Source organism: Gasterosteus aculeatus, chromosome X (assembly GCF_964276395.1).
Source record: "Gasterosteus aculeatus chromosome X, fGasAcu3.hap1.1, whole genome shotgun sequence".
Taxonomy (NCBI): Eukaryota; Metazoa; Chordata; class Actinopteri; order Perciformes; family Gasterosteidae; genus Gasterosteus; species Gasterosteus aculeatus.
Genome location: NC_135698.1, coordinates 2,966,383 through 2,980,089, shown reverse-complemented (window position 1 = coordinate 2,980,089; position 13,707 = coordinate 2,966,383). Strand labels below are relative to the sequence as shown.

At 50.4% G+C, this 13,707-nt stretch overlaps 1 protein-coding gene across 6 annotated transcripts in view; it reads right to left on the bottom strand.

The window, feature by feature from the left end:
- Positions 1 to 13,707, bottom strand: part of LOC120809295 (zinc finger protein 423) — an 88,515-nt gene that overhangs the window by 67,784 nt on the left and 7,024 nt on the right. For 5 of the 6 annotated variants that reach the window (XM_040162996.2, XM_040163000.2, XM_078082382.1 and 2 more), the window contains exons 2-3: positions 8,757 to 8,819; positions 681 to 866 (exon numbers count right to left, since the gene is read on the bottom strand). In XM_040162996.2, the coding sequence (XP_040018930.2) occupies positions 681 to 866; positions 8,757 to 8,819 (249 nt within the window). Of the gene's footprint in view, positions 1 to 680; positions 867 to 8,756; positions 8,820 to 8,954; positions 9,055 to 13,707 lie in introns of those variants that run through there. The other variant, XM_078082383.1, reaches the window with a different exon arrangement.

The following is a 13,707-nucleotide window of genomic DNA, read 5'->3' as shown; positions in this document are numbered from 1 at the left end:
AACACAAAAAAAAACCACACATAAATGCAAAGCATTAATGGGTTCCCGATTGAGGTTCACGTTATGTGCACAAAGTTCCAACGACTCCACTGGACTCTCACAGTGACGCGTGCAAACATCTGGCTGAGCGCGACCCAGCCGGGATCGGGTGTCGAGCCAGCGGGTGAGCGAGCGGCTCGCCGAGGCGGGGCGTCTCACCCGCGGCATTACACCGCCTCTGGAAACACCGTCCCCAGCAGTTTAACTAAAGCCCTCCACCCGCCCCCGTATGTCTTCATCCCCCCCTATCAGAAGTAAACACACACACACGCACACACGCTAAAGAGGCTGACTGCCTTGCAATAGCCAGGAAGAGTGTGTGTGTGTCTTTGGTTTAATCTGTAGGAACCAGATGCCCCCACCGTGTTTCTTTCAGCCCCTTCATTAATTACACGAGAACTAATAACAGCCATTATATGTGTGTGTGCGTGTGTGTGTGAGTCGGTCGGGGACACATGGGTTTAACTAAATCAAATAGCTAAAAGCTACTGGAACAGAGAGACTGAGTCACATAGAAGGCAATCGTATTGGTGATTTTGCAGCTCTCACTGTCCACCAGCCTGCGTCTTTAAACCCCCCCCCGGTGTCTGAATCACAGTGCGAACGCACAAAGTGCGCGCGAGCGCTGGCGTTTCTCTCACCGGCCGGGCAGTGGTTGGTTCTGTGCTCGGTGAGCTCGGCCAGGCAGTCGAAGTCGTGCTGACAGTTGTCGCAGGTGAAGATGGACTCGTCGTCGAGGTCGTCGTCGTGATCCTCGGCTTCCCCGTCCTCGCCGCCGGCCCGGTGACCGTCTTTGGGGTCCGTGTCTCGGTCACACGCCGGGACTTCTGAGGACACACACACACACACACACATATAACCATGAGTTAAAAAGCTCACGTATTCATGTTCGTTGAACGAGGGATGTTTCCTTTTAATTCTTCATAAGTGTGTGTGTGTGTGTGTGTCTGTGTGTGTGTGCGTGTCCTGGTAGCAGACAGGCACAGCAGAGAGGGGGACCAGAGGAAGGCTGCGTCGGCCCAATCCTCACTGCTCCATTGTGTGTCCATTTTCACACCTTATTATCACATTATAAACGCCGAGGATCCGAAGAGGGTTGACACCGAAGACGCCGGCTCCTCTGGCGTCGGCCTCAAATGATTGAAGCTCACAGGGAGACGCCCACGAAGCCCGTCGCACCAGTCAAAAGAATATTATATTAATTATATATAATTATAAGAATGAGATTCAGCTTGTTAACTTAAAATATTAAAAAAAAGATATATATATATATATATTTAATATATTATTTAAAAAATATTTTATTCTGGTCTCATTTTTTTAAGTGGTTGTGATTTATCAAATGATAATAATTTCAGGTGAGCTTGTTTATCTGTTGAAGGTACTGTGAGCAGTTATTATACTCCAGATGAATACGGTTCACCGGAGCACAACATCCCCACCAGCAGGATTTATAGACGTTTTTGCACTGTGATTGGTTCGCTATTGACCAAAAGCAGCAGGTTGTCCTCACGTTTACACCTTGTGCTGGGGTTGATTTGGAAAATCCACAGATAACGTCCCCGCCTCTTGTCTGGCATCCCCAGACTAATAAACGTTTAACTCACTGGAGTCAAAAGCTCGGTCATTAAGTTGGAAGCGCCGACCATTACAGGAAATCAATAACCTACATTACTTTTAATGAAAAATACTTGAGAGTGCAGTTAAGCGTCAAAAGAAAGCGTTGAGCTGTAATTCACTTCCGGCCGTTAGGAGCCACCAACTTCCTTTCATTTTTTTTTCCCGGTCCAATAAAACAAAAAGAAGAACAGCAGCTCGGTCCATTTTGCTTCAGAGAGAAAGTGCGTCGGCGAGCGAAAGTCGAGGCAGATTAGAGCGAGGAAGCACCGGCTGCACGTCGTTCAGATGCATTGTGGGAAAGGCGTGCGACGGGAGAGAGAGAGAGAGAGGAGAACAGTAGTGGAGGGCGAGGAAGGAGGGATGGAGGAAGGGACGGGAAAGAGGAGGGATGGGAGGTTGTCGGCCATCTGTCCAGTGGTGAGAGCGCCGTCTGGCCCGGGAGAGAAAGAGGGAGAAAACACACACACACACACACACGCCTACAAATCTGCACCAACACGTGTGCACGTAAGGATGTGCCCGTTGTTTTGTTGCATATCACACAGTATGTGTGAAGTAAATCCAGATGTTCCACAGGGGGCTTCACCATATTTAACACACATGAGGCCGTTGACCACATTTGTGTATTTCGAACGAATACTTTTCCACCGCTGTGTCACGTCATATATTACATTCTTATTTTTCAACTTTTAAAATGGAGAAACTTCCTGATGTCGGGTCTCACAAGTACTTGGAAGTGCAGTTATTTTTGTAAGATGCAATTGCAAAACAACGTGTGTCTCAGTGTGCGATTATTTCCAACGTGGCTTAAGATAAAACCTTTAAAAAAATATATGTATTTTCTTTTCTTGGTTTCCTTGAAAAGACACGCACGCAACATTGCCCCACGCGCACACAAACGTGGACACGCAGACTCTCTCCCCCCCCGGGGTGCCGTGATCGGCCAGAGGTGAGGGCAGTGCCAACTGAACAGCATGCCAACACAACCTGCTGTCATGGCAACAGAGGGAGGAGCCAGATGAGACCTCTCCATCTTGCGCCCCCCCCCCCCTCTGTACTCGTCTCCCTCTCTCGTCTCCCCGTTGTCCCGTTTGGTCATCAGCCCTTAATGTGCGGCGGGATGGAGAGAGACGGGTGAGAAGGGAGTCAGATGAAAGGGATGGAAGAGGCCGATGAACAGGACCGTTACGTGCAACCGAAGGCTGCATCCCAAATGTTGCACCAGATATATTTGTTTGTTGGGTAAGCGTTTGAAAAGGAGAACGCGTGCAGCAAATGGGCCAGATATACGTTCATGAATCGATCTTTCCCGCTCGTCTATCTCGTATTTTTCACAGAAATCCTTCACACCTCCGTTCTCTTTTCTGTGTGCACCACCCCGCCCCCACCCAACCACAGCAGAAAGAAGCAGCAGGCCTACTTAATGAAGTCAGGCATGTCCCATGGGCGCTAGGGTGCGGAGGGGCGTGTGTGTGTGGTAATGTGTGTGTGTGTGTGCATGCATGAGATATTGATGGTGGTCCCTAGCAAATAGCAGTGTGTGCACCAGCCTCTCTTTAACACACACACACACACACACACACACGTGCACCCTTCAGCAGGATGCATCTATAGTCCTGTATACACATATGAACACACGCGCACATGCACACACACACACACACACACACACACACACACACGCTCTGCAGAGAAGCATTATCTCTGAGTCACAGACTGTCCCTCTGCCAGGAATAACTACACACTCTCTCTCACCCTCACACACACACACACACACACACACACACACACACACACACACACAAACGCTTTCAATCCAGACAGCCCGTTGTATTCTTACGTCACCTACTGCCACACACACACACACAAATTAAAATCAAAATAAGAACCCTAAATCATATGCGGCCGATGAACAACAGCAAATATGAAAGACACTAATTTCCCCTGTAAATGGAAATCAAAGCACGTTGAATGTCTTGCATGCATGTGTTTCAGATCAGAGCCCCGCTGATTTTTACTCTCGCCATGTAATGAGGGACCGAATCGCACCGTGAACGCAAGGATATTAACTGGCAGTTAGGACAGACAACCAGCAGCCTGCAGGTTGGAATCACCGAGTGCATCACTTCTAATCCCCCCCCCCCCAGATTAGACGTGTGCAACAGCCACAATCACTGGTCAATGCATATTTAGTCAAATAATATTCCGGCATATTTTGCGACAAACAAATTCCGTACGCAGGACTTTGTTTATGACAGCCAGCAGCATTGGCCGAGGATGTGGAGGACAGATGTTTTTTTTCTTTACACCTCGCGTCTCCAGAGGAACAATAATAAGCAGGAAATCGTTGGCTGTGGCCACCGGCCTCCGTAACCCGAGGACAACAGGCTGTTTATTAACAGGTACAAATATAAAAATAAATGGATACCTCAGGAATAATGAGGTCATTTTGCATGTCTGCAGGAAAGATGTGTGCAGGTGGCGTGTGTGTGTGTGTGTGTGTGTGTGTAAGCACCCTGGGTAATTAGATAAAAGAGAAGTGAATTAGCGGAGTCCACAGTGCAGAATGATGTTACACAGCCTAACTGAGACCCACTAATCACCACTCGTTAGGCTCACCGAGGAGTCTGTGTGTGTGTGTGTGTGTGTGTGTGTGTGTGTGTGTGTGTGTGTGTGTGTGTGTGTGTGCGTAAGGTGAGGTTCTTGTGCGTTTATAGCACTGGTGGGTATTGTGTCTTTTCTCATCACAATGAGTTCATTGAAGTGACAACGGCGCTAAATGATAATATGCCTTAAACCCACTGGATGGAGACGAGCTTCGCACCCCCAAAAACAGCTGTGAAATATATAAATATATATATATATATATATATATATATATATATATATTCATAGTGTGATTTTCAATTCATAACTTAATGTTTTAATTGAACTGTAACGTCTTTTAATATCACAGACATTTAATACTATGAGGTCAATCATTATGGACGCAGAGACACGAAATCAGGCCCTCGTACATTTCAATTAAACGTACAGTGACGCCCCGATTACGGTCCCGCTCATTGTCCTCGGCCCGGGTCCACCGCAACGGTCCGGGTCCTCCCAGCAAGGGGGGCTCGCTGCACACGGCGCAGACGCATCATCCGACAGTCACACTCTGATTTCACGGCAAAAAAATGTGAATAAATCAAACGCACACCGTCAGCACGAGGGAACCGGGAAACTAATGAACACTGGAAAACGTTCCTGAACTGCCCCTGGGTGATAGAAGTGCACAGACAGAAGACTGCCACGTATTTTTGGGGGGGTAGTAAAACATGCTGTAGCGCTTGTAATTCAAGTGTTACATTTGGCAGCTTGCTTCTTATCGGCCTGTCTGGGACGCACTCGGCAGCTCAGAGAGAGACGTATATCCGTTAGCCAGGCGTGAATAAAACACACATCTATGTCGGCGTAAAGGAGGAATCAAAAAGGTGTAGAGGGTGGGGGGGGGAGAAAAACTTGTGTGTGCAGCTTCCAGCAGAATGCTTAGAAAACCAAACAGTCCCGACGGGGAAGGCTTTTCGCTCTGCTCCACGCCGCGCCGCCAACTGGACCAGGACCCACAGGCACCTCACAGATCAGACCGGGCCCCCGCAGCGCAGGACGCCCGTGCAGCATCGTCGCACCGCTCACACAAAACGTGTGTTAAATGTGTTATTTGTAAAAAAAAAAAAACAGTGTTGCGTTAGGGTGGCTAAATCGAAGAGGCCGTCTCCCCTCACCTCTGCCTCCCACCTCGTGTTCTCCCCCCCCAACAGCCATAGACTTTATACGAGTGCCTTGTCACAATGCAAAGGCCTCGCTGCCCCCCCCCCCCCCCCCGCGGGAGGAGATCTGCCGAGTACCAGTCGCCCCCGTGGGAGGTGCAAGGGTGCGAGCAGCACCCCAGCCCGACGTATGGAAACAGGATGATGAAAGAGCCACTCAGCCATGGAAGGTATGGAAAAGACACACACACACTGCACGCACATTTAAAAACACACACCACGCAGGGAACGCCGGACCCAAGCAGACTGGCAGCAAAGTATCATCGCACACAAATTAACGGCTGCACACAAAAACAAAAACACACACAAAACAAAGGGCTTAAATGCTGCAATAAAAACAAAAACACAGATGCACACGCAGGTAATAATAGTTCTCACGCACACACACACAAGAACTGTTTTCCTGGGGTGGCCTTAGGGAAATTAGGACGACATTACGGACCTCCAGAGGGTAGCGGAGAGAGAGAGGAAGAGGAAGAGGAGAGGAAGGAGGCTCGTTGTTGTCCTCCCGCCCCGGGCCGGCCGCCTCGATGTCAGCGTCGTTACGTACGATCTCCCTCCCTCCCTCCCTCCCTCCCTCCCGCTGCCCCCACATCACATCTGTGGGGGGCTTCTCCTCTTCCCGATGAACGGCCGCCGCGGGAGGTGCAACTCCACCTGCCCGGGGGGGGGGGGGAGTCTGCACCGTTGCACTGGGAGGAAATACCGCTTTGCTGACGCTTTTATGAAGAGGCAAATACTCCCGGCGGGAAAACACACTGGGCTGCAGTGTGTTTAACACAAAACATGCGAATGTGCAAAAATGCAGTTCTTCGAGGCAACTTTCTGGCGGCTGCCATGTCCACACGCAACAGACACACACGCACACACACACACACACACACACAGTTCTAAGAAAAATAACGTAGCTGGTCCCAGTTCCTCCGTTTCAGCTCGGGACCTGACAAACCTTTTCCACAATGACTCACTGGCTCTTTCTGGAAGCAACTCGGTGTGTGTGTGTGTGTGTGTGTGTGTGTGTGTGTGTGTGTGTGTGTGTGTGTGTGTGTGTGTGTGTGTGTGTGTGTGTGTGTGTGTGTGTTGTCCAAGAGACATGTGTGCATATGTGCGCGCGTCAAGCCTATAGTCCCTCAGAAAAACAAGACCCTGGAGGAGGAGAGGAGGAGGACGTCAGTGCAAGTCTGTTCTCCTGCGTGAGACTGAGCGTATTATTTTAAGCATACAATGGCTCCGCTGCTACTTTGCCTCTCCGATTTCCCATCTCTCACTTCTGTCCCTGGTATCTCCACTCGTCTCCCTCTCTCCCAGCACACTGGGGGAGGAAGCGAGGAGGAGGAAGCGGACGAGTTGTTTTTCTGTCCCACTCAGGGTTGGCGTGGGCAGAGGGAACGAGAGGCGGAGGGTGTTGTGGCACATTCGACCTCCGGGGGCCGCTCTCTGGGGCAGAAACGGCCCGGGGGGGGGGGGGAGGAGAGAGAGAGAGAGAGGGGAGGAAAGGGGGAGGAGGAGATGTGGTAGGGCAATTCCCTTGGGGTCACCCTCCCACCTTCCCTCCCGCGGGTCTTTCTAAACTCAACACACAATTTCCAGAGAAAGCGAAAGAGAGACACAGGAATAAAGCCGGGCTAGAAGTTTGTGAATTTAACAAACTCTCTCTCCCTCTTCCTCACCCCCCCATCTCCCCCTCCTTGTCGACACCATCTCCCAAGGAGTGAGGGAAACAAGGTCTTTCTTAATCTGCTTTAATAAGGGGAGAGGCGGCAACTCTCCCTCCCCCCTCTCTCTCTCTCTCTCGGGCGCACACTTCTTCTTCTAACGTGAGCACACGAGTCTGGTTGAAAGTGGGAAACGGTGGAGGACGGGAGGAGGGAGACAGACGCGACGACACCGGGACATTCGGCAGGAGACGATAGAACGAGAAAGCGATGTGGGGGACGTCGGGAGAGGGAGTTGATGGTGAAATCCAAATTGAAAGAGTGGCTGAGTAAGGGAATATGGGACAGTGTGTTTTTATGGGAGGGGGGGAGGAGAGTGAGATAGAGGTGTGTGTGTGTGTGTGTGTGTGTGTGTGTGTCATGGGACTCTGGCTTCCTGCAGGAACTGACACACACAGCAGTTCTAGTGAGCCACCCAGGACCTAAGTCAGCACCCCTCTTAACACACACACACACACACACACACACACACACACACACACACACACACACACACACACACACACACACACACACACACACACACACACACACACACACACACACACAGCACCCCTGGAGGAGCGTTAGCCCGAGCAGCGGTCGGGTGGGGGGTGGGGGGGGGTGTAGGATTGGAGGGCGGAGTACGTCATGGACACCCCAAGGATCATATTTCCAATGCTCCTCTCCCTGCAGAGCTGAACGAGGGAGAGCTGCATGGGCACCACATTCAGCAGGATCTTATTTCCCTGCAGGGATCGAGTCAGAGGAAGCGTTCAACTGCTCCCTGATTGGCTGGAAATCAGAGCGAAAAAAAAAAAAAAAAAAAAACGGTCGAACCACCTCTGCCGCGATTTGTTAAACGCGTAGTTTGATCTCTTTCTGACGACGGCGATGAAACGCTGTTAATCTAAGCGATTATTGTGGACGAGATTAATGCGATTAAATATTTTTAACGCAGTTAGTGCGACTTTGCCTAGTTTGTTGACTTGTGACAGCCAGTTACATTGGAGAGGCCCGAGACGGTGGTTGAAGATGTACAGCGTTTTTTTTTTTTTTTGCATTGGAAGTAAAACAAAACAGAGGCGCGACACACACACACACACACGGCGGAGAACCGTGCAGAGGAATTACTCCATGTGGCAAGCGGACCCCCGTAGGACTGATATTCCCCCCCGGAACACGTGGAATAATTCATTGGAATCGGGTCGCTCTCCGTCTCCGTTCGATCCGACTCCTCGGCCTCTTCTCAAACCCCCCCATGGTGGCCCTTTCGTTCCGCTTGCCCCCTCTTGAATTCTCCTCTTTTTCTCGCTCATGTGGCATTTCTCTCTTCTTCCCCCCCCCCCGGACGTCCACACATCCCGCTCATCCTAACGCTTTCATGTTCACTTGATCTCCTCCTTCGCTTCCTCCGGCACATCCCTCCGAGCAGTAGCAGCCATCACACGTGGAATCGATATTACAAATTGTGCGCTCGAGTGTGTCGGACGCGCAGTATGGACTCTTGTGTAGATCCGACAGCTTGCTGAACCTATATTACATTATCAGTGTGTGTGTGTGTGTGTGTGTGTGTGTGTGTGTGCGCACAAACCTGTGTGGACAGCTGATTCATCCCAGGTGCCTCCACACTCTGAGGACTCTCCTTCTTCCACCGCTGAGAATAGAAGAAAGAAAGGTTAGAAAGTGGGTTCAGATCTGATTCACAATCACATCACTGATTCAACAAATCGGTACTTCTTTTCCTCGTCTTATGTGAAAATGAATTGAAAATAGTCGGAAACAAAACAACCTTTCAGACACTCTTGATGAGTCTGAAGTGTCGAAAAACTGCGAGTGCAGGTTTCTTAATCACGAACATGATGTTTTCCAGCAGACCTTACATGGTCCTCTGTATCAGCCGTCTCCCCCGTTGTCTCCCCCAACTTTGGATTCAAAGCACGGCCTTTACAAAAAAAAAACGTCGTTCACACATTCTGCGGGTTTTCATCGAAAGGCCTGCGCGTTATTTCACGCTCCGAAGCAACAAACGGGCCTGATATTCACAACCGCGATGTGCCGCCACGCGGGACACGGAGCCAATCCGGAGCAGGAATGTGACACCGACTTCCTGGGTACAACAGGAAGGAGGAGGGAAGCACAGCTGGCACACAAACAGGAAATGGCTGGAGCCGGCGCACAATGGGGCTTCCTGCGCCCTCCCCCGCCACCTTGCGCTTCCCCCCCTCTTCCTCCCCATCGCACGACTCCTCACTTACTCTCCAATCTGTCCAAACCCCGGTTCTCATCCTGCTCTCCCCGGTGACCCCCCCGTCCCCCCCCGAGAGACGGCCCATCCTCACAGTTACGCCGAGAGCTCAAATGAAAACAAGAAGTTATAAATCAGTGAAAGAAAAACCCTAACCCCCCCACCTCAAAACCTAAAAACAAACTCATGTGGGCATATGGATGAAGTCTGAAATCTCTCCAACCGGAGACTGTAGCTGCTTCGGAGAGGCCAGATGTAAACACACACACACACGGGTGGTGGAGACCTCCCGCCATGACCAACACGTCTGCCAAACGCTGCACACGGAGACCAGAAGTAAAACGAAAGCATGTCGTTTGACATAAGAAAAAAAAAAAAAAAAGGGGGGTTTTCCTCCAAAACGTGGACACCTTATGGATTCGCTTGCACGTCGTTTGAAACAGAGAAACGAGGTGCATTTAGATCGAGGGGGATGGAAACGCGTGTCATAAGCAGCGCTACTGCGTGTGTGCTGCAGCTTTAGCATGCCTGCACATTGCCTGCACATTTCCTGCACATATGCAAGTAAGAAGAGAGGACGTTCAATGAGACGTGGGTGTGTGTCTGTGTGAAAATGTACTTTAAAGTGTCTGGTGGGGGGGTTCTCCGTCTCCTCTCTGCCTTCAGTACGTCTCGCAGCACTAACAAGAGTTTCACCAGGAGCAGGAGGCTGTGCGGCGCGACCGCGTGATTAGATCCGTCCGAAGGCCGCGGGGTTCACAGTCAACCGGGTTCAGTTGAGGCTCAAACTTGAGTCTAAGCTTTTGCGTCTTTGAGTTTGTGTGTGAAAAGCAACGGATCGCTGCGAATTAGCCGCATTCCGCGCGTCTCCGCTGCGGTGTGCGTGGCGAGGAAGCGCGTTGCTCACACTCTGGTGACGTCACCCGGTCTTATGCAATATGGCCCCGTCGACACAGAAACATGCGCACACTGCAGTGGTGTGCGTGCAGGAGGAAGAAAACATGGCCGCTCACACAAGCCGCCATTGGCGGGTCGTGGAAGCGGGTTGGATTCACGGATGATACATAAACAAACAAACAAACAAACAAATAAATAGACGCGACTCTCTACGGAGGTGTACTTTTGAGGTACTTTTGAGGTTTGGAAAAACGCGCTCGTACAGTGAAACTTTGCATTCGGTGGATTTTGGTCTTCATCATTGGTTGATGGCATAAGTTTATTTGTGTGTGCGCGACGTAAACAGCAAGCAGCAAACGCACACAAAGCTGTGGCAACACAAGGCAAGGCAATTTTATTTGTATAGCGCTTTTCATACACAAGGCAGACTCAAAGTGCTTCACATCATAACATTTCATACAATAAAGTGAAATAAAATGCAGGAATTAAAAGACAATTAAACAGCAAATAAAATTATAAATTAAAATCTTATTTTAATTGTTTAAAGGCACAGGTTAAAAGTGCAATGTAGGTAAAATTTGAAGCTGAACATAAAAGTTTTCAGTCTTGTTTTAAACGTGGTCAGAGACACACACACACACACTAAACAGTGTGCACAGCCACACGTTAACGTTAACCCATCACGATGCAACACAAAACTACACAACACTCCCATCGGCGCCACACAATGGGCCACGAAGGTTCATTAGACAGACGCACAATTATACCGCAACCACACACATTTACATACAGACGCGAAAATAGGTCCTAAAATGACAGCACGCGCTGCAGGTCCCGTTGCAGGTCATGTGATCAGGCCGGTGTAAATGCTCGCCGCGGGGGGGGGGGGGGGGGGGGGGTCCGTCGTGAACCATTAATCACTGCTAATTAGCCGCACCTGTGTGTGTGTGTGTGTGTGTGTGTGTGTGTGCGTGCGTCAGACGCAGGCGCGCGCGCTCTCTCGGTGGACGCGCGCGGCCTGAGCTACGCTTGAGCGCTTGATGGATGACGTTGGAAAAGAGCGACTCAAGTTACGTCTCCACATCGTGATGTTGCACAAATATTTACACACTTTTGATCTTAATTATGCGCACACACACACACACAGTAGTGAAGCAGTAGGACGATGCATTTCTCCGCTGTCTACTTGCTCCACCCTCATCTTTTCGGTTGTGTCTTTGTTCGTCACCCACGTCCTTCCTCGCTATTGTCCCTCTTGAGCCTCCTCTGGTCGCCACTCACTCTCCGTCCTTCTCAATTTCACATTTCCTTTCCTCCGGGTATCTTCCACCCCCCCCCTCTTCTACCACACTCCCACTTGCTGCCCCTTCTATCTTCGTCTGTCCTTCTCTTATGTCCCATGAAAGCACAAACAGCCTCAATGAGAAAACCCTTTGTCTCTTCTTCTTCTTTCCTCCTCTCTAACCCTCCTAAACAACACATGCACGCACGCTATCAGGGCCGTTCACTCCCCAGGCAGCCAGAGGCTCCGGTGTTCCCAGACGGCTTTTTTTGACGAACGGGTCGCCGTGGCCAATCGCGCGTTGGCCAGGCGGCCCGGGGAGGCGGGATGTGGGTCAGCGCAGCCAATGATGCGCTGGAGATTTTTCCCCAGAGGGGGCAGGCTGATTGACAACTGGTGCTGGACAGGAGTCAAGAGGGTAATTGTCATCTCGCTCTCTCTCTCTAACTCTCTTGCCCGCTCCCTTTCTCTCCCACTACACATCTTTTTTTTTTTTTTCCATCCTCCCTCCCTCCATCTCCCCCTTTCCAACCCACTTCCCTCCCACAACCCCGCTTTTTTTCCCCCCCCAATAGCTCTATTGGGACGCTCTCATTGGCTGCCCTTCCTGCCCCTCAGGAACGACTTTGTGACGCTACTGGCCGGGCCGATGCCAATCTCCATCCCCAGCATGCCCCTCGGGACCCCCCCACCCCCTCCCCAACTTCAATGGCTTGTGTCAGGCGCACACACACACACACACACACACAGCTAGCCAGGGGACGGGGACAGAAGCTGATTAACCAAATACTTTTATCAGCAGTAAAACTGCTCTCTCTGCATGCCTGCGTTCCGAACAAAACGGCCTTAAAATACATAAACACACACACGCACACACAGACACACACATCCCCCAAAGCACTGAGCCACTGGCCAGAGTCTATAGTTTGGGACGTGTGTGCGTGTAGAGGGAGCGAGGCAGCAGAGGGCTTTACATGGATGGCAGAGAGGAAGGAACGGCAGCCACACAAAGCCTGGCGGACGGGCTTCGTCGCCCTCTCTATCGCTCTGTTTTCTGCCGTCGGTCTCGTCCGCCTTTCGCTCCAAAATATCTCCGTCCGGTTGTGTTCGCCTCTCTTTTTTCTTACCTTGAGCAACGAGGTCATTCTTGCCTTCCTTCCCCTCTCCTTTCCTCTCCTCGCTGCGAGAACACGGTGCGCAAATGCACCCTAAGAGCTTGCGTTTGGGATTACTGGTGTCAGAATGAAAGACAAAAGGCCTGAAACAAAGTCAATGAAATAAACTGAAACGGCTCTAGAAAACAACTAGCGGGCTTTCTTGTTGTTGTTGTTTTTGTGTCGCTTTTTCCACTCCGATGAAATAACCCTTTGCGGGTGTGCACGGACACAAAGCCATGCATGTGCGAACGAAGAAATCTCTATTTGAAAACACAAAACAGCCTTTTTAAACCAGGAGCTGCTAATTAACACAGAAAAAAAGCCGCCGCACTCGATCATCTTTACACACACGGAGTAGATGTTCAGGGCCAAACAACACAGCTGGAGATTAAAGAGCCTCTCTGATCTGACATTTGTTTTTCTGTCTGACAGAGACAGTGTGAGTGCGGGAAGAGGAATCGATAGCGGGAGAGAGGGAGAGAGAGACGTGGGGGAGGAGACGAGAGGAAGGAGGGCCAGGAGTGAAACGGGTAAACAAAGTGGAGCGACGTGCAGAAGATGCGGACGGAGATAAAAAGCGAAATGTAGTTTTTTATTGTAGTTTAATATTTATGTTTGGCACTGGGTCAACTTCATGTAAAAAAAAAAAAAAAAAAAAAACCTTGCAGGGTGAAATTGTACGGTTCCGGCCTCACAGTCCCTCACTACTATTAGCAAGACGTCCCCACTCGTGCCGTTATTGCCAAGCAACGGATCTTATGTGCCGTCGAGGCGACGAAAAAAAAAAAAAACGCGAGATGAAGGAGCGTGTGATCACAGACGAGGGTTATTAGAAACTCTTTCCCCGAGTCAAAGGCCCGCGGAGACGAGCCCACGGGTGAAATGCTTATCGTGTGCCGGAAAACTAAGAGAGGCCTTTGTCAATGAATAAGAAATGTATTTACAGATATTGCAGGAGGCC